Source organism: Sinohyriopsis cumingii, chromosome 3 (assembly GCF_028554795.1).
Source record: "Sinohyriopsis cumingii isolate HCF-2022 chromosome 3, ASM2855479v2, whole genome shotgun sequence".
Lineage (NCBI taxonomy): Eukaryota > Metazoa > Mollusca > Bivalvia > Unionida > Unionidae > Sinohyriopsis > Sinohyriopsis cumingii.
In genome coordinates this window covers 13,077,072-13,096,160 of record NC_142963.1, presented here as the reverse complement: position 1 = coordinate 13,096,160, position 19,089 = coordinate 13,077,072, and the positions used below count along the sequence as shown (strand labels likewise).

General features: G+C 32.8%; 1 protein-coding gene across 1 annotated transcript in view; it reads left to right on the top strand.

The window, feature by feature from the left end:
• LOC149802467 (uncharacterized) overlaps positions 1-19,089 on the top strand; it is a 512,180-nt gene that overhangs the window by 210,954 nt on the left and 282,137 nt on the right. The window contains exons 55-58 of the mRNA XM_089951513.1: positions 2,442-2,753; positions 7,959-8,081; positions 14,575-14,889; positions 16,144-16,326. Coding sequence (XP_089807639.1) covers positions 2,442-2,753; positions 7,959-8,081; positions 14,575-14,889; positions 16,144-16,326 — 933 coding nt within the window. The remainder of the gene's footprint in view (positions 1-2,441; positions 2,754-7,958; positions 8,082-14,574; positions 14,890-16,143; positions 16,327-19,089) is intronic.

The window sequence follows — 19,089 nt, the reverse complement described above, 5'->3', positions numbered from 1 at the left end:
TTTAGGATAATATATTATATCATCATACACACACACACACACACACACACACACACATATTGGCTACAGATGCTCTTGTGGTAAATACTATTGTCACAATTCTTATTAAACATTTAGGATAATGTATTATATCATCATACACACACACACACACACACACACACACATTGGCTACAGATGCCCTTGTGGTAAATACTATTGTCACAATTTTTCTTATTAAACATTTAGGATAATGTATTATATCATCATACACACACACATACACACACACACACACACATTGGCTACAGATGCTCTTGTGGTAAATACTATTGTCACAATTCTTCTTATTAAACAGTTAGGATAATGTATTATATCATCACACACACACACACACACACACACACACACATACATACATTGGTTACAGATGCCCTTGTGTTAAATACTATTGTCACATTTCTTCTTATTAAACATTTAGGATAATGTATTATATCATCATACACACACACACACACACACACACACACACACACACACACACACACACACACACACACATATTGGCTACAGATGCTCTTGTGGTAAATACTATTGTCACAATTCTTCTTTTTAAACATTTAGGATAATGTATTATACCATCATACACACACACACACACACACACACACACACTATTGTCACAGTTCTTATTAAACATTTAGGATAATGTATTATATCATCACACACACACACACACACACACACACACACACACACACATTGGCTACAGATGCTCTTGTGGTAAATACTATTGTCACAATTCTTCTTATTAAACATTTAGGATAATGTATTATATCATATATATATATATATATATGTGTATTATACATCTCTCCCTCGATAACTTGTGCACAACGGGATTCATAAACATAGACCACACTATAGGTGAGGCATGAGTTACCAAGGGACCTCCAAAAATTGAAAAATATCGCTTTGACATCAAGAAAACTGGGGGGGAGAGCAGCATTAGGGAACTGGGCTGTTTATTGACTGAATCCTCATTTTACAACCAGGTCGATAATAATTTTTAATAACGCACTTTTTCTAATGAAGTTATTTGTTATTCTGTTTAAATAACATTTATTTTCAAAATTTCCAACATATGAGAGATCGTTCCAACTGGTTTCAACAACCGTCATGTGTGCGGAATAAAAATCTGTGTATTACATCACAGCTTTTTGTTTTCTTGATGAGTCTGGTTCCCATACTGGTGTTTAATATTATCCTGCCAAATCAGGAGTCCACAGAGCAGGGAACTAGACTAACTGTTGATACACCACCAAACAAGATTTTTTCTTTTCAAAAACACGCAGCATTTATTTTGCGAGACAATCATCTTTAAGTTCTATAAATAGGGATCAATTTTTGGGGTATTTTCTGGTTTACAAATTGGGATCCATGCCTGATCCCGCATTATAAGTAGGTTCATGAGTTATCAGGGTGTGAGTTATCAAGGGAGTGGTGTGTATATATACATATATATATATATATATATATATATATATATATATATATATATATATATATATATATATATATATATATATATGTCATAAACTGACTACGAACAGTGCAAAACTACTAGATAGCTAGCCTAAATGCTTTTGACTTTTAATTAGTCTTTTTCAAAGGCACATACAAAACATAGACAAGACAAACAAATAAAACAGACAAACTGTTGTCTTTGTAAGACTTTAACAAATGTGATCCCTTGCTGGATTTAGTGCACTTGAAAGGACTGTTATTTGCCATATGATTTGTATTCTTTATATATCGATGCTTTTGTGGTAAGTACTGCTGTCACATCGCTGACATTTATCTAGCTTTATGATTTGCATAAAACACCACTGCCTGAATAATTTGTACTCGGATAACTCATGCTTGCGGTCAGGCATGGATCTCATGTTTTACCTGAATAATTTGTACTCGGATAACTCATGCTTGCGGTCAGGCATGGATCTCATGTTTTACCTGAAAATACTTCCAAAATTAGTCTCTATTTATTGAACTTGAAGAAAAGTGGAAAAAATAATTGGAAATGAAACCTTGATATATCATTCATTTTATCATCAAAAATAGGTGTTAGTCCCAAGAAATTTGAATCAACATCATGAAATTCACAACTTTTAATAAGAAGTCATATATTTTTGAAGTTACTAACCCTGAACTTTTGCTAAGCTTTAATTTTATTTGTTATATGGTCCTGCTTGAATCCATGTTTTATACTAACAGTTCCTTGTATCTGATGTTGCTTTCATTTGAGTTATACACCAAAATATAATTTGGTCAAAACAACTTCTTGCAATTGAAGAAATTAATTTTCTTTTAATTTGATCATCTCATTCTTTTATATCGGCATTTCTAAACACAAAATTTATATTTTGTGTTAACCTTAAATTTAAATTATCGTTATTCTTTAGGGTGAACTTCGTTATGGCTTAGATGGGTTGTATCCAGCAGAAACGTTCTTCAGAATTGATCCAATTACTGGCACAATCTTCTTGACAGAATCGCTAAATCTTGACAGTCTACAGCGAACAACCTATTTGATAAAGTGTATTGCCTATGACACTGCCTATCCTTCGATGAAAGGGACAGCTACAGCCACAGTAAACATCAATCGCAATCCTAACCCACCCATCTTCAACCCCAATGTCTACCGTGTCACTCTGGCTGAGAGCACAGTACTTGGTACACTAGTGGTGGATACGAATGCTACGGACTTGGATAGGGTAAGAAAAATAACACTGTACTTTGTATGCTAGTGGTGGACACAAATGCTATGGACTTGGATTGTATAAGAAATAACACTGTACTTGGTGTCCTAGTATTTTTAACACAAATGCTGTAGACTTGAATAAGGTAAAAAATAACACTGTACTTGTTACACTAATGGTGGATACAAATGATATGGACTTGGATAGGGTAAGAAATAACACTCTACTTGGTATCCTAATGGTGGACAAAAATGCTATGGACTTGAATAGGGTAAGAAATAACACTAAACTTGGTACACTAGTGGTGGACACAAATGCTATGGACTTGAATAGGGTAAGAAATAACACTAAACTTGGTACACTAGTGGTGGACACAAATGCTATGGACTTGAATAGGGTAAGAAATAACACTGTACTTGTTACACTAATGGTGGATACAAATGCTTTGGACTTGGATGGGGTAAAAATAACACCGTATTTGCTACACTAGTGGTGGACACAAATGCTATGGACTTGGATTAGGGCAAGAAATAGCACTTTCATGTGCATCCTTTTTCTGTTGTGCATAGCTTGGAATATTGTTTTGCAATCATACAGGACTCAGATTGCAATCATACAGGACTCAGATCTTTCTTCAAAATGTAGCCATACATAGTTAACATACATGCCAACCATTATGCTTTTGGTGTAATCATTGCGCTTTTTCCACAAAATTATGCATTACGTGTAAATATATTCAGACTACATGATTTCAGTATATCCCCTCCCAAAAGAAATAATAATTTGTTTTCTCAATTTTTATTAACATCCCATTAATCCCACCGACCGTATTCTAGAAAAGACGGATTCTACGTAACTATGACACAAGAATATTCTTGTCCGTAGACTTGTATGCACTTTCCTAACAGTATTATGTTCTATTTATAGCAGCTGCCCTATTTTCAAGGCACATGCTAGTTTCTACTTTCAAACTTTTGACCACGGTTTCTATTTATAGCAGCTATATGACTTAGGAGAGAACAGACTGGTTCCCTTATTTGTTATCTTTGCTAGCAGAATCTTTGTTCTAATTCACATCTGGTACAGAACCAGTCTGGAGGTATTTGGCGCTTTAAGTCATCAGATTTATTATAGTCGATGTGTGTGTTGGAGCAAAAATTTTTTTCAAATAATTTCACAGATGGATTAGAAAAAGATGAAAAACCAATTCAGAGGTGAATAAATGAATTACATAATACAGCATTCCATTCTAGGGCAACTTCACACCCATTGAAGGCTGTATGGGAAGGATTTTAATATTGGTCATGGTGGTGAAACAAAGAAACCTTGAATTTGCTCTACTTTTTACTAACTCCAATACTAAGGTAACTTTGTTTTTTTGCAGTAGAACTCAGTTGTGGACATGAATTTTATAAATGCAGAGGTGTTATTTACCGAGTCCTTAATAGAACATGGACTACCCTTAGCACCATAGCGGTAAAAGACTATGCTGGTCCTTTGTTAAAACGAATGTTTCTTGATTCCAAAATTGCAGAAAATATGCAAAAATCATCTAATATTGTTTGGTGTTTAGCAGAAGATACTTCACTTAAATTTGCAGAAGCCATGAAAATTGGGCCGTTTAGTATTGCAACAGACAAGAGTAGTGATTATGATGACAAAAAGTTGTACTCAGTCTGTGTAAGAGACTTTGACAATGAAAAGGGCAAAGTCAGAGTACTCTTCTTTCATTACCAGAATTAACAGTAAATTCCACAGGAGAAAACATTTTTGATTTGCTTGATAATGCTTTGAATAAACATAAGTTGGCAGAACGGTATGAGGTTTTCAGCTGATAAATGATCAGTGATGACTGGAATTCATAAAGGAGTTGCATTCTATATTTTGAAAAATGTCTCCATTAGTGTACATATAAGGTTGTCCCTGTCATTTAATGTACCTTGCTGCAAGAAAGGCTGCCAATAAATTAGAAGGAGAACTCCTGAAGTATCAAGTTGGCATTCTACCTGATAACATACTTCATGCAGAGTTGACAAGCAAGGGCACCTTATTTCCCAGCTAATAGACCCAGTAGCTGGAAGATATAAATTTCCTCATCTTTGTCAGGCTATGAAAGGAATATTGGTTCTTTACCATTCTGATGGTGACTGTGTGAGATTGTTCAGTATTGTTAACAAAAATAAAAATGAATTTAGATCCAGGCTCAGTAACCAAGCACTTAGTGCTCTACTAGTGTGTAAAACATTTATAGTCTCAGCTGGTACAAAGTGTTTTGAGAGTCTGTTGTTTTTTAAAGGTAAAAGTGCTACATATGAAAACTTGAAACATTAATTGATGTTAAAAAGACCAGATGGGTAAATAAATCAATTAGTATATATGTTCATTGAATTTTATCATGTTATATGTGGATTACTTTTTTTCTGCTCGGATTACTCTTTTTGTCCTCTTGGATTACACTTTTTCCTTTCCAGGAGTTGGCATGTATGAATTAAATTTGTAATATTGCAATAGACAGACTGCACTAAAATAGAGCAATCATAAGTGTGTAATATTGCAATAGACAGACTGCACTGATGTAGAGTGATCGTACATGTGTAATATTGCAATAGACAGACTGCACCGATGTAGAGTGATCATAAGAACACACATAATGAAGAAAAACATTCATGAATTTGATAGTGACCTCTCAGGAAAATCCTTGGTAGTAATGCTGTAACATTGTTTATGCTTAGTAAAATTGCATGGAATATGCTGAATAAACTAGAATTTAGGAAATTTATTATGATGCTAATATGCCATATATACGAGTTGTTTTATATATATCAAGCTGAGACCCAGATCAGTTCATCACATAATGCACTGGTAGATCTGGGTCTATACAGTTTGGTAGGAGTACTGTGTAGAACAAATAGCATGCACCCTGATCTGCTGACATTTTATGTAATGACAAATTACAATCTGTGTAGTTGGACTTGATTTATAAGCAAGTCCATACAATTCATGTAACATCTGATTTAAAGCATTGTTATAATTAAAAACGTTTTCTGTACTTAGAATGGTAATACTTCAACACTGATGTCATTAAGATACAGAATTGTTACAACCCTATCTAGAGTACTTGTATTACATTGACATAATTGTTACAACTCTATCCAGAGTACTTGTATTACATTGACATAATTGTTACAACTCTATCCAGAGTACTTGTATTACATTGACATAATTGTTACAACTCTATCCAGAGTACTTGTATTACATTGACAGAATTGTTTCAACCCAATCTAGTGTATTTGTATTACACTGACAGAATTGTTACAACCCTATCTAGAGTACTTGTATTACATTGACATAATTGTTACAACTCTATCCAGAGTACTTGTATTACATTGACAGAATTGTTACAACTCTATCCAGAGTACTTGTATTACATTGACAGAATTGTTACAACTCTATCCAGAGTACTTGTATTACATTGACAGAATTGTTACAACCCTATCTAGAGTACTTGTATTACACTGACAGAATTGTTACAACCCTATCTAGAGTACTTGTATTACATTGACAGAATTGTTACAACCCTACCTAGAGTACTTGTATTACATTGCCAAAAAACATGAAATCTTGAAATGAGATAGAAGATAAAATGTTTCATTTGGATATAAGATGGCTGAAATTTAATATAGTTCAAGAATGGCCATCAGGAATTAGCATGTCACATTTCTTTTTTTATCACCAAAATAGACAACCTTTTTGAGTGTCTTAGAATCTTGATAATACCTTTGTGCCACTATTAGAATTGAATTTTATTTGAAAATCCAGCAATTTGATGAAATTTAAGTCTGACTTAAAGTAAGCATATCAAATGACTTTAGGCACTTTTGATATTAGAATTTTAGTCAGCATATCAAATGACTTTAGGCACTTTTCTTATGGGAAGCTTAATGTCATACACATTTATAACATATCTTAATGTCATTCACATTTTTAATACATCGTAATTACATTCACATTTATAATATACCTTAATGTCATTCACATTTATAATACAGCTTAATGGCATTCACATCTTAATGGCATTCACATTTTTAATACATCTTGATGTCATTCACATTTATAATATACTTAATGACATTCACATTTTTAGTACATGTTGATATCATTCACATTTTTAATACATCGTGATATCATTCACATTTTTAATACATTTTAATGTCATTTACATTTTTAATACATTTTAATGTCATTCACATTTTTAATACATTGTAATTACATTCACATTTATAATATACCTTAATGTCATTCACATTTATAATACATCTTAATGGCATTCACATCTTAATGGCATTCACATTTTTAATACATCTTGATGTCATTCACATTTATAATATACTTAATGACATTCACATTTTTAGTACATGTTGATATCATTCACATTTTTAATACATCGTGATATCATTCACATTTTTAATACATTTTAATGTCATTTACATTTTTAATACATTTTAATGTCATTCACATTTTTAATACATTGTAATTACATTCACATTTATAATATACCTTAATGTCATTCACATTTATAATACATCTTAATGGCATTCACATCTTAATGGCATTCACATTTTTAATACATCTTGATGTCATTCGCATTTATAATATACTTAATGACATTCACATTTTAAGTACATGTTGATATCATTCACATTTTTAATACATCGTGATATCATTCACATTTTTAATACATTTTAATGTCATTTAAATTTTTAATACATTTTAATGTCATTCACATTTTTAATACATCTTAATGTCATTCACATTTATAATATACCTTAATGTCATTCACATTTTTAATACATCTTAATGTCATTCACATTTTTAATACAGTGGACACTTCATGAAAGTTTTTAACTTGAACAAAAAGTAAAAATATGTAATGAATTCTGGACAAATCAACAAAGAGGTTATTCAGCACATATTGTAAATCTGAAGGCTCAAGTTGGAATAATGTAGAAGTTCTAGATTGAAAAAGATGATTGGATGAAAACAACCAATCAGATTTCTTAGATTTATACTTTTGACATTGGAGCCGGTAAGGTAATCACATATCTGATTTCTTTTTTTTTTTTCCCTCATGAATATTTTGATATATGAATCCAAGACATGCTATGGTCCTTTAATAAGTCCATTAACTGATGGATTTTTTTTCTTTCCTTCTTTGTACAGGACATATTAGTATATTCAATTCAAGGAGATATCACTGTCAACCAACTCTTCTACATCAACCCTGATAATGGAGCGATATATCTTAAGGGCTTCCTGACATTGACAAACCTCAATCAGCTTACTGTAAGTACATTCTATATTTATCTCCCCTGATTTAGCAGGTAGATATTGGAAACACTTTCTGCAGTAATGATAGAAAGCAAGTTAAGATTTTGCGTTAAACTTTAATGTTGATGTTTTCAAAAGTCACATAGCATACTTCATATCATGTTTTTCAGGTGAGCATCAGAACCTTTCTGTAATCCTGTTTCAAATTAGAAGGCCAAATCTGTTTACATACATTGTATTCCATTTACTTGCATAGCATTGTTTCCTTGACAAGGTATACATTGTTAGGTCTATGCTTAAAGGTTGGCATGGTCCAAATCTGAGGCAATACCATTAAACACTGTATAGGAAAAAAGATTCCTCCTGTTGTGTTCGAAAAATAATCAGTGCCAATCACTGCCACAGAGGTTAGTTCTTCCAGCACACTTGAATACATTTAAGCATACCTGCCTGTAATAATTTAAATATACCCGTAATTATTTAGATATACCTATAATCATTTAGATATACCTGTAATTATTTTTATATACCTGTAATCATTTAGATATACCTTTAATCATCTAGATATACCTGTAATCATTTAGATACACCTGTAATAATTTAAATATACCTGTAATCATTTTGATATACTTGCAGTAATCTAGATATACCTGTAATCATTTAGATATACCAGTAATCATTTAGATATACCAATAATCATTTAGATATACCTGTTCTCAAGTTGAGGTTACCTACATAAAATTATAACTGACCTGAAAATCAGAATCTGACAGAAAGGATGGAATAATATGAGGTGCAATTTAGAATTTAACGTTGTTTTTTCTGAGTTTATCGTGGCATAAACTGTCACTTGCTGACTCACACAGCAAATATTGCCTGAAGGGCATTATGTAAGCAGTGTGAGTCAGCAACTGACAGTCTATACCATGATAAACTGAGATAAAAACAATGTTAAACTCTTATAATTGAAATTTCAATTATTTGTTATGTTATTTTGTATGCATCATTTAAAAACATAAATCTTAATTGGGCGTAGTAATATATGTTTGGGGTTTTCTGTTACATAGCTATTTATAGTACTTGGGATTGTCCTGCTTGATCGTAATAAGGTCATCATAGTACCAATCCTTCAGCCAATGGAAGCCAAATTTATTCAATTATTTTTTATAAAATTGTTAGAATGTTCTTTTCCTTTCATGCTTACTTCATGTCTGCCTTCACTGGTAGTGTTTATCTTATGCTGTACACATGACTCTATTTATAGAAGTGGGTATTCTTAAAACGTAGTTTTGCTTACAGTTCATACAGAAATAAACGCAATTCATTTTGATCACGTGGTAAGATTCTGGCCATTGGAAATGTTACTTTCCTTTACCAGCTACTGGCATTGCAATTATATAATAATGATTATTACCAATATTAGAATGGCTTGTAGTTTCTTATTGTATTTCTTCTCTGAAAGCATAGATTAGCATCTGAACTGACTAATGACCAATCAGAAATTATATCAGCTTGGTGTCATGATTCATCAAAGAAAGTTGAAACAAGAATTCATATTGAATCAGCCAATTAAGTTTACACTCTGACCAAAAAGTGTGTACTTCATATATATTCTAAATGGAATAGACAAGTCATTCTAAATGGAATACATTAGTCATTCTAAATGGAATACATTAGTCATTCTAAATGGAATAGACAAGTCATACTTAATGGAATACATTAGTTATTCTAAATGGAATACATTAGTCATTCTAAATGGAATACACAAGACATCAATATTGGATGAATGCCACATCTGTGCTGTGCAATCTTTATTTGACAGACTTCAGTGGTGTAGAAAGATGCCAGCAATTCATCCATCTGTTGCCAAATTTGTTCTGCACACTGACTCAATTTCTCCTTTAGTGCAGGCACCAAGCTTTGTGGATGGTGTTTTCTGCTCGCTAACTCAATTCCTCCACTAACTGCAGGCACCAAGCTTTTTCTGGATGTTTTTTTTTCTGCACACTAACTCAATTTCTACACTACCGGTACCTTCAGGCACCAAGCTTTTTCTGGATGTTTGTTTTCTGCACACTAACTCATTTTCTACTCTACCTTCAGGCACCAAGCTTGGTGGATGTTTTTTTTCTTCTGCACACATTAACTTAATTTCTCCACTACCTGAGGCATGAAGCTTTGTGGATGATTTTTGATGTGCACAATAACTCAATTTCTTTGTGTGCACAGTAACTCAATTTTTTTGTGTGCACAGTAACTCAATTTCAACACTACCTGTAGGCATGAAGCTTTGTGGATGATTTTTTTGTGTGCACAATAACTCAATTTCTTTGTGTGCACAGTAACTCAATTTTTTTGTGTGCACAGTAACTCAATTTCAACACTACCTGTAGGCATGAAGCTTTGTGGATGATTTTTTTGTGTGCACAGCAACTCAGTTTCTACACTACCTGTAGGCACAGGAAGAAGCATATCAGTTTTGGTGTCAGAAAGATGATAGATAAGGTCACTGCAACTAATGAAGAAAAAAAAAACAATTTCTGCACAATAACATTAGTTCTACATCACTACCTAGACAAACATTTGTGGATGATTTGTGCTTGGGGTATGCATCAATCCTGGTGATTAAACAGTTTCAAGTCAAGTTTACTGTCACTGATTGAAAAAACAGCTTCATTTTGGAATATAACTTTTGTTCAAGTCCTAAAGTTTTATGGATGACTTACACATGGGGTAATAAAGAAACCTATTGATTATGGATGTCTGAAGCTTAGAGGATACAATCATGTTAATATATGTCTGAAGCTAAGAGGATACAATCACGTTAATGTATGTCTGAAGCTAAGAGGACACAATAATGTTAATATATGTCTGAAGCTAAGAGGATGCAATGATGTTAATAGATGTCTGAAGCTAAGAGGATACAATCATGTTAATGTATGTCTGAAGCTAAGAGGATACACTCATGTTAATGGATGTCTGAAGCTAAGAGGATACAATCATGTTAATATATGTCTGAAGCTAAGAGGACACAATAATGTTAATATATGTCTGAAGCTAAGAGGATGCAATGATGTTAATAGATGTCTGAAGCTAAGAGGATACAATCATGTTAATGTATGTCTGAAGCTAAGAGGACACAATAATGTTAATATATGTCTGAAGCTAAGAGGACACAATAATGTTAATAGATGTCTGAAGCTAAGAGGATAAAATCATGTTAATGTATGTCTGAAGCTAAAAGGATACTGTGATGTTAATGTATGTATGAAGCTAAGAGGATACAATCATGTTAATGTATGTCTGAAGCTAAGAGGATGCAATGAAGTTAATGAATGTCTGGAGCTAAGAGGATACAATCATGTTAATAGATGTTTGAGGCTAAGAGGATACTGTGATGTTAATGGATATTCGAAGCTAGGAGGATACAATCATGTTACTGTATGTCTGAGGCTAAGAGGATACTGTGATGTTAATGGATGTCTGAAGCTAAGAGGATACAATCATGTTAATGTATGTCTGAAGCTAAGAGGATACTGTGATGTTAATGGATGTCTGAAGCTAGGAGGATACAATCATGTTAAGTCTTTTAAGAACATAATGGCTTCTGCAAAGTACCTTAAGTTTAAAACCACTTAACTTACCCTTGGACAATAATCTCCAGAATGAACCACACCCTGCTAATATATACATAGACACAAGTTCCAAAAAACATCAGGAGTCTCATTACCATTCACAGTACTCTTTATGACCATTCCTCCTTCACATCAATATGGTTGGCATCCCAGAAAATGGAGGGTTGTTTTATGCAAGACAGAAATATTCTGCAGTATGATCAAATAAATGATAAATAATAAGCAGGAATTTGTATATGGAAATTTTACCACAGATATCCAAGATATGCAGTTGAGTCACTGTGAGGCAATTAAGAGAATATTACCTTACAGCATGCATATATTCAAGCTATGCTTTTTCCTGAGTTTGTTTTGCAATCTTTATCTTTATGTATTCAATTCTGTATATTTACATATTCTATTCTGTATCTTTACATATTCAATTCTGTATCCTTACATATTTAATTTTGTATCCTTACATATTCAGTTCTGTATCTTTACATATTCAATTCTGTATCTTTACATATTCAGTTCTATATCTTTACATATTCAGTTCTGTATCTTTACATATTCAATTCTGTATCTTTACATATTCAATTCTGCATCTTTACATATTCAATTCTGTTTCTTTACATATTCAATTCTATATTTACATATTCAATTTTGTTTCTTTACATATTCAATTCTATATTTACATATTCAATTCTTTATTTTTACATATTCAATTCTGCATCTTTACATATTCAATTCTGTATCTTTACATATTCAATTCTATATTTACATATTCAGTTCTGTATCTTTACATATTCAATTCTGTTTCTTTACATATTCAATTCTATATTTACATATTCAATTCTTTATCTTTACATATTCAATTCTGCATCTTTACATATTCAATTCTGTATCTTTACATATTCAATTCTATATTTACATATTCAGTTCTGTATCTTTACATATTCAATTCTGTTTCTTTACATATTCAATTCTGTTTCTTTACATATTCAATTCTGTTTCTTTGCATATTCAATTCTATATTTACATATTCAATTCTGTTTCTTTACATATTCAATTCTATATTTACATATTCAATTCTTTATCTTTACATATTCAATTCTGTATCCTTACATATTTAATTTTGTATCCTTACATATTCAGTTCTGTATCTTTACATATTCAATTCTGTATCTTTACATATTTAATTTTGTATCCTTACATATTCAATTCTGTATCTTTACATATTCAATTCTGTATCTTTACATATTCAGTTCTGTATCTTTACATATTCAGTTCTGTATCTTTACATATTCAATTCTGTTTCTTTACATATTCAATTCTGTTTCTTTACATATTCAATTCTATATTTACATATTCAATTCTGTTTCTTTACATATTCAATTCTATATTTACATATTCAATTCTTTATCTTTACATATTCAATTCTGCATCTTTACATATTCAATTCTGTATCTTTACATATTCAATTCTATATTTACATATTCAGTTCTGTATCTTTACATATTCAATTCTGTATCTTTACATATTCAATTCTATATTTACATATTCAATTCTGCATCTTTACATATTCAATTCTCTTTCTTTACATGTTCAATTCTATATTTACATATTCAATTCTTTATCTTTACATATTCAATTCTGTATCTTTACATATTCAATTCTGTATCTTTACATATTCAATTCTATATTTACATATTCAATTCTGTATCTTTACATATTCAATTCTTTATCTTTACATATTCAATTCCTTATCTTTACATACCCAGAACTTAAACTTTTAATGATCTCTCATTTAGCCATTGTTGTGCTGGCATGCTTTTAATCCATATAGCCATTGTTGTGCTGGCATGCTTTTAATTCGTATAGCCATTGTTGTGCTGGCATTCTTTTAATCCATATAGCCATTGTTGTGCTGGTATGCTTTTAATGCATGTGCATGCATACCATGTATTTAAAATTTTGGCTGAGCAGATTTATAAAGGTGATTTCTTTGGGGGGCATTAGGCAACATTTTAAGTGGGGGTTTTCTTTGAAGGCATTAGGTAGTGTTTTCTTTGGGGGCATTAGGTAGCATTTTAATTGGCTGTTTTCTTATGGGGCATTAGGTAGTGTTTTCTTTGGATGCATTAGGTAGCATTTTAATTGGCTGTTTTCTTATGGGGCATTAGGTAGTGTTTTCTTTGGGGGCATTAGGTAGCATTTTAATTGGCTGTTTTCTTATGGGGCATTAGGTAGTGTTTTCTTTGGGGGCATTAGGTAGCATTTTAATTGGCTGTTTTCTTTGGGGGCATTAGGTAGTGTTTTCTTTGGGGGTATTATGTAGCATTTTAATTGGCTGTTTTCTTTGGGGGCATTAGGTAGCATTTTAATTAGGGTATTTCTTTGGGGGCATTATGGTCTTGTATTGTGTTGCTTCATTTCTAGGTAAGTTTCTTGGAAAGTTTAAGACTTTGAATAAATCAATTTGTAGATTTGAGGACATGATAATAGTTGAAGGAATATTTTACAATATATTTTTTTCATTTACTGAATGTAATTATTGACCAATTTATTCAGTGTTTAGTAACTAGATTAATTAAGCGATAAATTGGCATTGCAAATTAAGAACAAGAAATGGCTGTTACTTTTTTATTTAGTTCAGTGTAAATGCTAGCTATATAAAATGGCATGTATGTTTTATTTAGTTCAGTGTAAATGCTAGCTATATAAAATGGCACGTACTTTTTTATTCAGTTCAGTGTAAATACTAGCTATATAAAATGGCTGTTACTTTTTTATTTAGTTCAGTGTAAATGCTAGCTGTATAAAATGGCATGTATGTTTTATTTAGTTCAGTGTAAATGCTAGCTATATAAAATGGCATGTACTTTTTTATTCAGTTCAATGTAAATGCTAGAGACCAAAGCAACCCAGAGAAATCTGCTCAGGCCACAGTTATTGTGGATGTCACCAGAGATCAGTTCCCACCTGTGTTCCAAAACTTGCCATACATAACAAGTACTGTAGAGTCAACTGCAGTGGCTACATCCATCTTTCAAGTAACAGCCCGAGACCCAGACTTGCGAGGACAGCTGGTGTACGGTATTATTGGTGATTACAGGTCACCATACTACTTCAGGGTAGATAATAGCAGTGGCATCATCCAGGTCAACAGTAATCTGAAACCGGAATACAAAACCAGTACTCCATTCCTTGTGAGTATGAATACAAAACTAATACCCCATTCATTGTGAGTATGAACACAAAACCGGTACCCCATTCATTGTGAGTATGAATACGAAACCAATACCCCATTCCTTGTGAGTATGAATACAAAACCAATACCCCATTCACTGTGAGTATGAATACAAAACTAGTACCCCATTCATTGTGAGTATGAATACAAAACCAGTACCCCATTCATTGTGAGTATGAATACAAAACCAATACCCCATTCATTGTGAGTATGAACACAAAACCAGTACCCCATTTGTTATATGAATATAGAACCAGTACCCCATTCATTGTAAGTATGAATATAGAACCAGTTCATTGTGAATATGTATACAGGATCAATATCCTATTCATTGTGAATATGAATACAGAATCATATCCTATTTATTGTGGGAATGATAACAGAACCAATAATAATAATAATGATAATAATAATAATAATAATAATAATAATAATAATAATTTATTTATAGAGGGTCACTCATTAGTCAAGGATTGAGGCCCTCTAAGTATGAATATAGATACCCCATACATTGTGAGTGTGAATACAGAACCAATTCATTCTGAGTATGAATACAGAACCAATTCATTGTGAGCATGAATACAGAAACAATTCATTGTGAGTATGAATACAGAACCAATTCATTGTGAGTATGAATACAGAAACAATTCATTGTGAGTATGAATACAGAACCAATTCATTGTGAGTATGAATACAGAACCAGCACCCAAAATTTAAGATATGATTATTCTCAGCTTGATACTTTATTTTTAAGTGTCCAGGTAAAAAAAAATGTTCAAGCCTTTTTCTTCAACTCAATAGACTACAGTACTGGATACCATGATTTGTGATTTGCAGTATTAAATTTTAAAATGTTAATGTGATAATCTAATCTGCCAAATATAAATAGCCACCATATTTTTAAGGGATGTGTATATAATTAGTTACAGGTGTGTAAAATCACTATGAAACTTTGTGAGGCTGGCAATTAGTTACAGGTGTGTAAAATAACTATGAAACTGTGTGAGGCTGGCAATTAGTTACAGGTGTGTAAAATCACCATGAAACTGAGTGAAACTGGCAATTAGTTACAGGTGTGTAAAATCACCATGAAACTGTGTGAGGCTGGGAAATGGGAAAGTGTCTGCATCTGTACAAGAATTAATTTAAAGTACTGCCTTGTTTTTCAGAGAAAACAATGATTTTAAACGTTTTTCTTTTTTTTCTGTCTCAGTTGATTGTCACAGCATATGATAGCCTTTCACCGGTGAAGGTTGCCACAGCAACAGTGACAATCAATGTGATATTCAATCCCAGTAGGCCTGTATTCAGTTTGACAAGTTATGAGGTAACCATCTCAGAATACTATCCTCTGGTTACTTCAGTTGTCCAGACGTCGGCCACTGACAGTGATGGGGTGAGTTTTATGATGATACAGAATGTTTTGAAATAACCTAATTATACATTTAGTTATGGATTGTTAAAATTTGTATTCAATCGGAAAGTTTCCTGCCATCATACAGAGTGAAAGTATCCAATTGATGCAGAGTATTACTATAGCAAATCATGTGCTTTTTGAGAATAATGTGGGAACTCAGTGATGCTATAGAATAATGTGGGGACTCAATGATGCTATAGAATAATGTGGGGACTCATTGATGCTATAGAAGAATGTGGGAACTCAATGATGCTATAGAATAATGTGGGGACTCAATGATGCTATATAATAATGTGGGGACTCATTGATGCTATAGAAGAATGTGGGAACTCAATGATGCTATAGAATAATGTGGGGACTCAATGATGCTATAGAATAATATGGGGACTCATTGATGCTATAGAATAATATGGGAACTCATTGATGCTATAGAATAATGTGGGGACTCATTGATGCTATAGAATAATATGGGAACTCATTGATGCTATAGAAGAATGTGGGGACTCAGTGATGCTATAGAATAATGTGGGAACTCAACGATGCTATAGAATAATGTGGGGACTCAATGATGCTATAGAATAATGTGGGGACTCATTGATGCTATAGAAGAATGTGGGAACTCAATGATGCTATAGAATAATGTGGGAACTCAGTGATGCTATAGAACAATGTGGGGACTCAATGATGCTATAGAATAATGTGGGGACTCATTGATGCTATAGAATAATGTGGGGACTCAGTGATACTATAGAATAATGTGGGGACTCAATGATGCTATAGAATAATGTGGGGACTCATTGATGCTATAGAATAATGTGGGAACTCAATGATGCTATAGAATAATGTGGGAACTCAGTGATGCTATAGAACAATGTGGGGACTCAATGATGCTATAGAATAATGTGGGGACTCAGTGATACTATAGAATAATGTGGAGACTCACTGATGCTGTAGAATACTATGGGGACTCAATGATGCTATAGAATAATGTGCAGATTCCATGATTTTGATATGGCCAAATAATGAGGACTTCATGATGTTGATAGAGTTAAATAATGTGAAGATTTCATGATTTTGATAAAGTTAATTAATGTGATGACTCCAAGATGCTGATTGAGTTAAATAATGTAGGCACTCCATGATTTGGATAAAGTAAATTAATGTGAGGACTTCAAGATGCTGATTGAGTTAAATAATGTAGGCACTCCACGATTTTGGTAAAGTTAATTAATGTGAGGACTTCAAGGTGCTGATTGAGTTAAATAATGTAGGCACTACATGATTTTGATAAAGTTAATTAATGTGAGGACTTCAAGATGCTGATTGAGTTAAATAATGTAGGCACTCCATGATTTGGATAAAGTTAAATAATGTGATGACTCCATGATGCTGACAGAGTTAAATATTTATGTTCGAGAAATGTTTCTACTGAAGAGACCAGATTCTTAATGAAACTTCTGTAGCCTTTTGCTGAGAAACTGACACTGAGAGTGCAAATTATTTTGTACTAATTTTATGCTAAAAATACACTGCTTCCAGTGAATTGTGTTGGAATATTTCCAGGAAACATTGTTACTGCCATATGTTACTAGTGATGAAGGAGTAATTTAGAATGAACTTTTTATATATGTCTGCCTCTTTTGGAGGGGATTCTGTGAAATGAAATATTTTCTTGTATCATAAAGTAAACTCATCTAATAATATTATTATATTTGCATTACAATTATGTTATTTTACATTTTTTAAATGATTTTTCAGAAAGAAATTATATTTTTATCAGTATTTACCATTTGATTCATTCATATTTTGTCATTCATGTCATGATTGGGTAGGGCATGATGTTGTGATAGGGCATGATGTCTTGATAGGGCATAGTCATGATAGGGCACGATGTCATGATATGGCCCAATGCTATGATTGGACATGATGTCGTGATAGGGCATGATTTCTTGATAGGGCATGGTGTCTTGATAGGGCATGATTTCTTGATAGGGCATGATGTCTTGATAGGGCATGATTTCTTGATAGGGCATGATGTCTTGATAGGGCATGATTTCTTGATAGGGCATGATGTCTTGATAGGGCATGATTTCTTGATAGGGCATGATGTCTTGATAGGGCATGATGTCTTGATAGGGCATGATTTCTTGATAGGGCATGATGTCTTGATAGGGCATGATGTCTTGATAGGGCATGATTTCTTGATAGGGCATGATTTCTTGATAGGGCATGATGTCTTGATAGGGCATGATTTCTTGATAGGGCATGATGTCTTGATAGGGCATGATTTCTTGATAGGGCATGATGTCTTGATAGGGCATGATTTCTTGATAGGGCATGATGTCTTGATAGGGCATGATGTCTTGATAGGGCATGATTTCTTGATAGGGCATGATTTCTTGATAGGGCATGATGTCTTGATAGGGCATGATTTCTTGATAGGGCATGATGTCTTGATAGGGCATGATTTCTTGATAGGGCATGATGTCTTGATAGGGCATGATGTCTTGATAGGGCATGATGTCTTGATAGGGCATGATTTCTTGATAGGGCATGATTTCTTGATAGGGCATGATGTCTTGATAGGGCATGATTTCTTGATAGGGCATGATGTCTTGATAGGGCATGATGTCTTGATAGGGCATGATTTCTTGATAGGGCATGATTTCTTGATAGGGCATGATTTCTTGATAGGGCATGATTTCTTGATAGGGCATGATGTCTTGATAGGGCATGATTTCT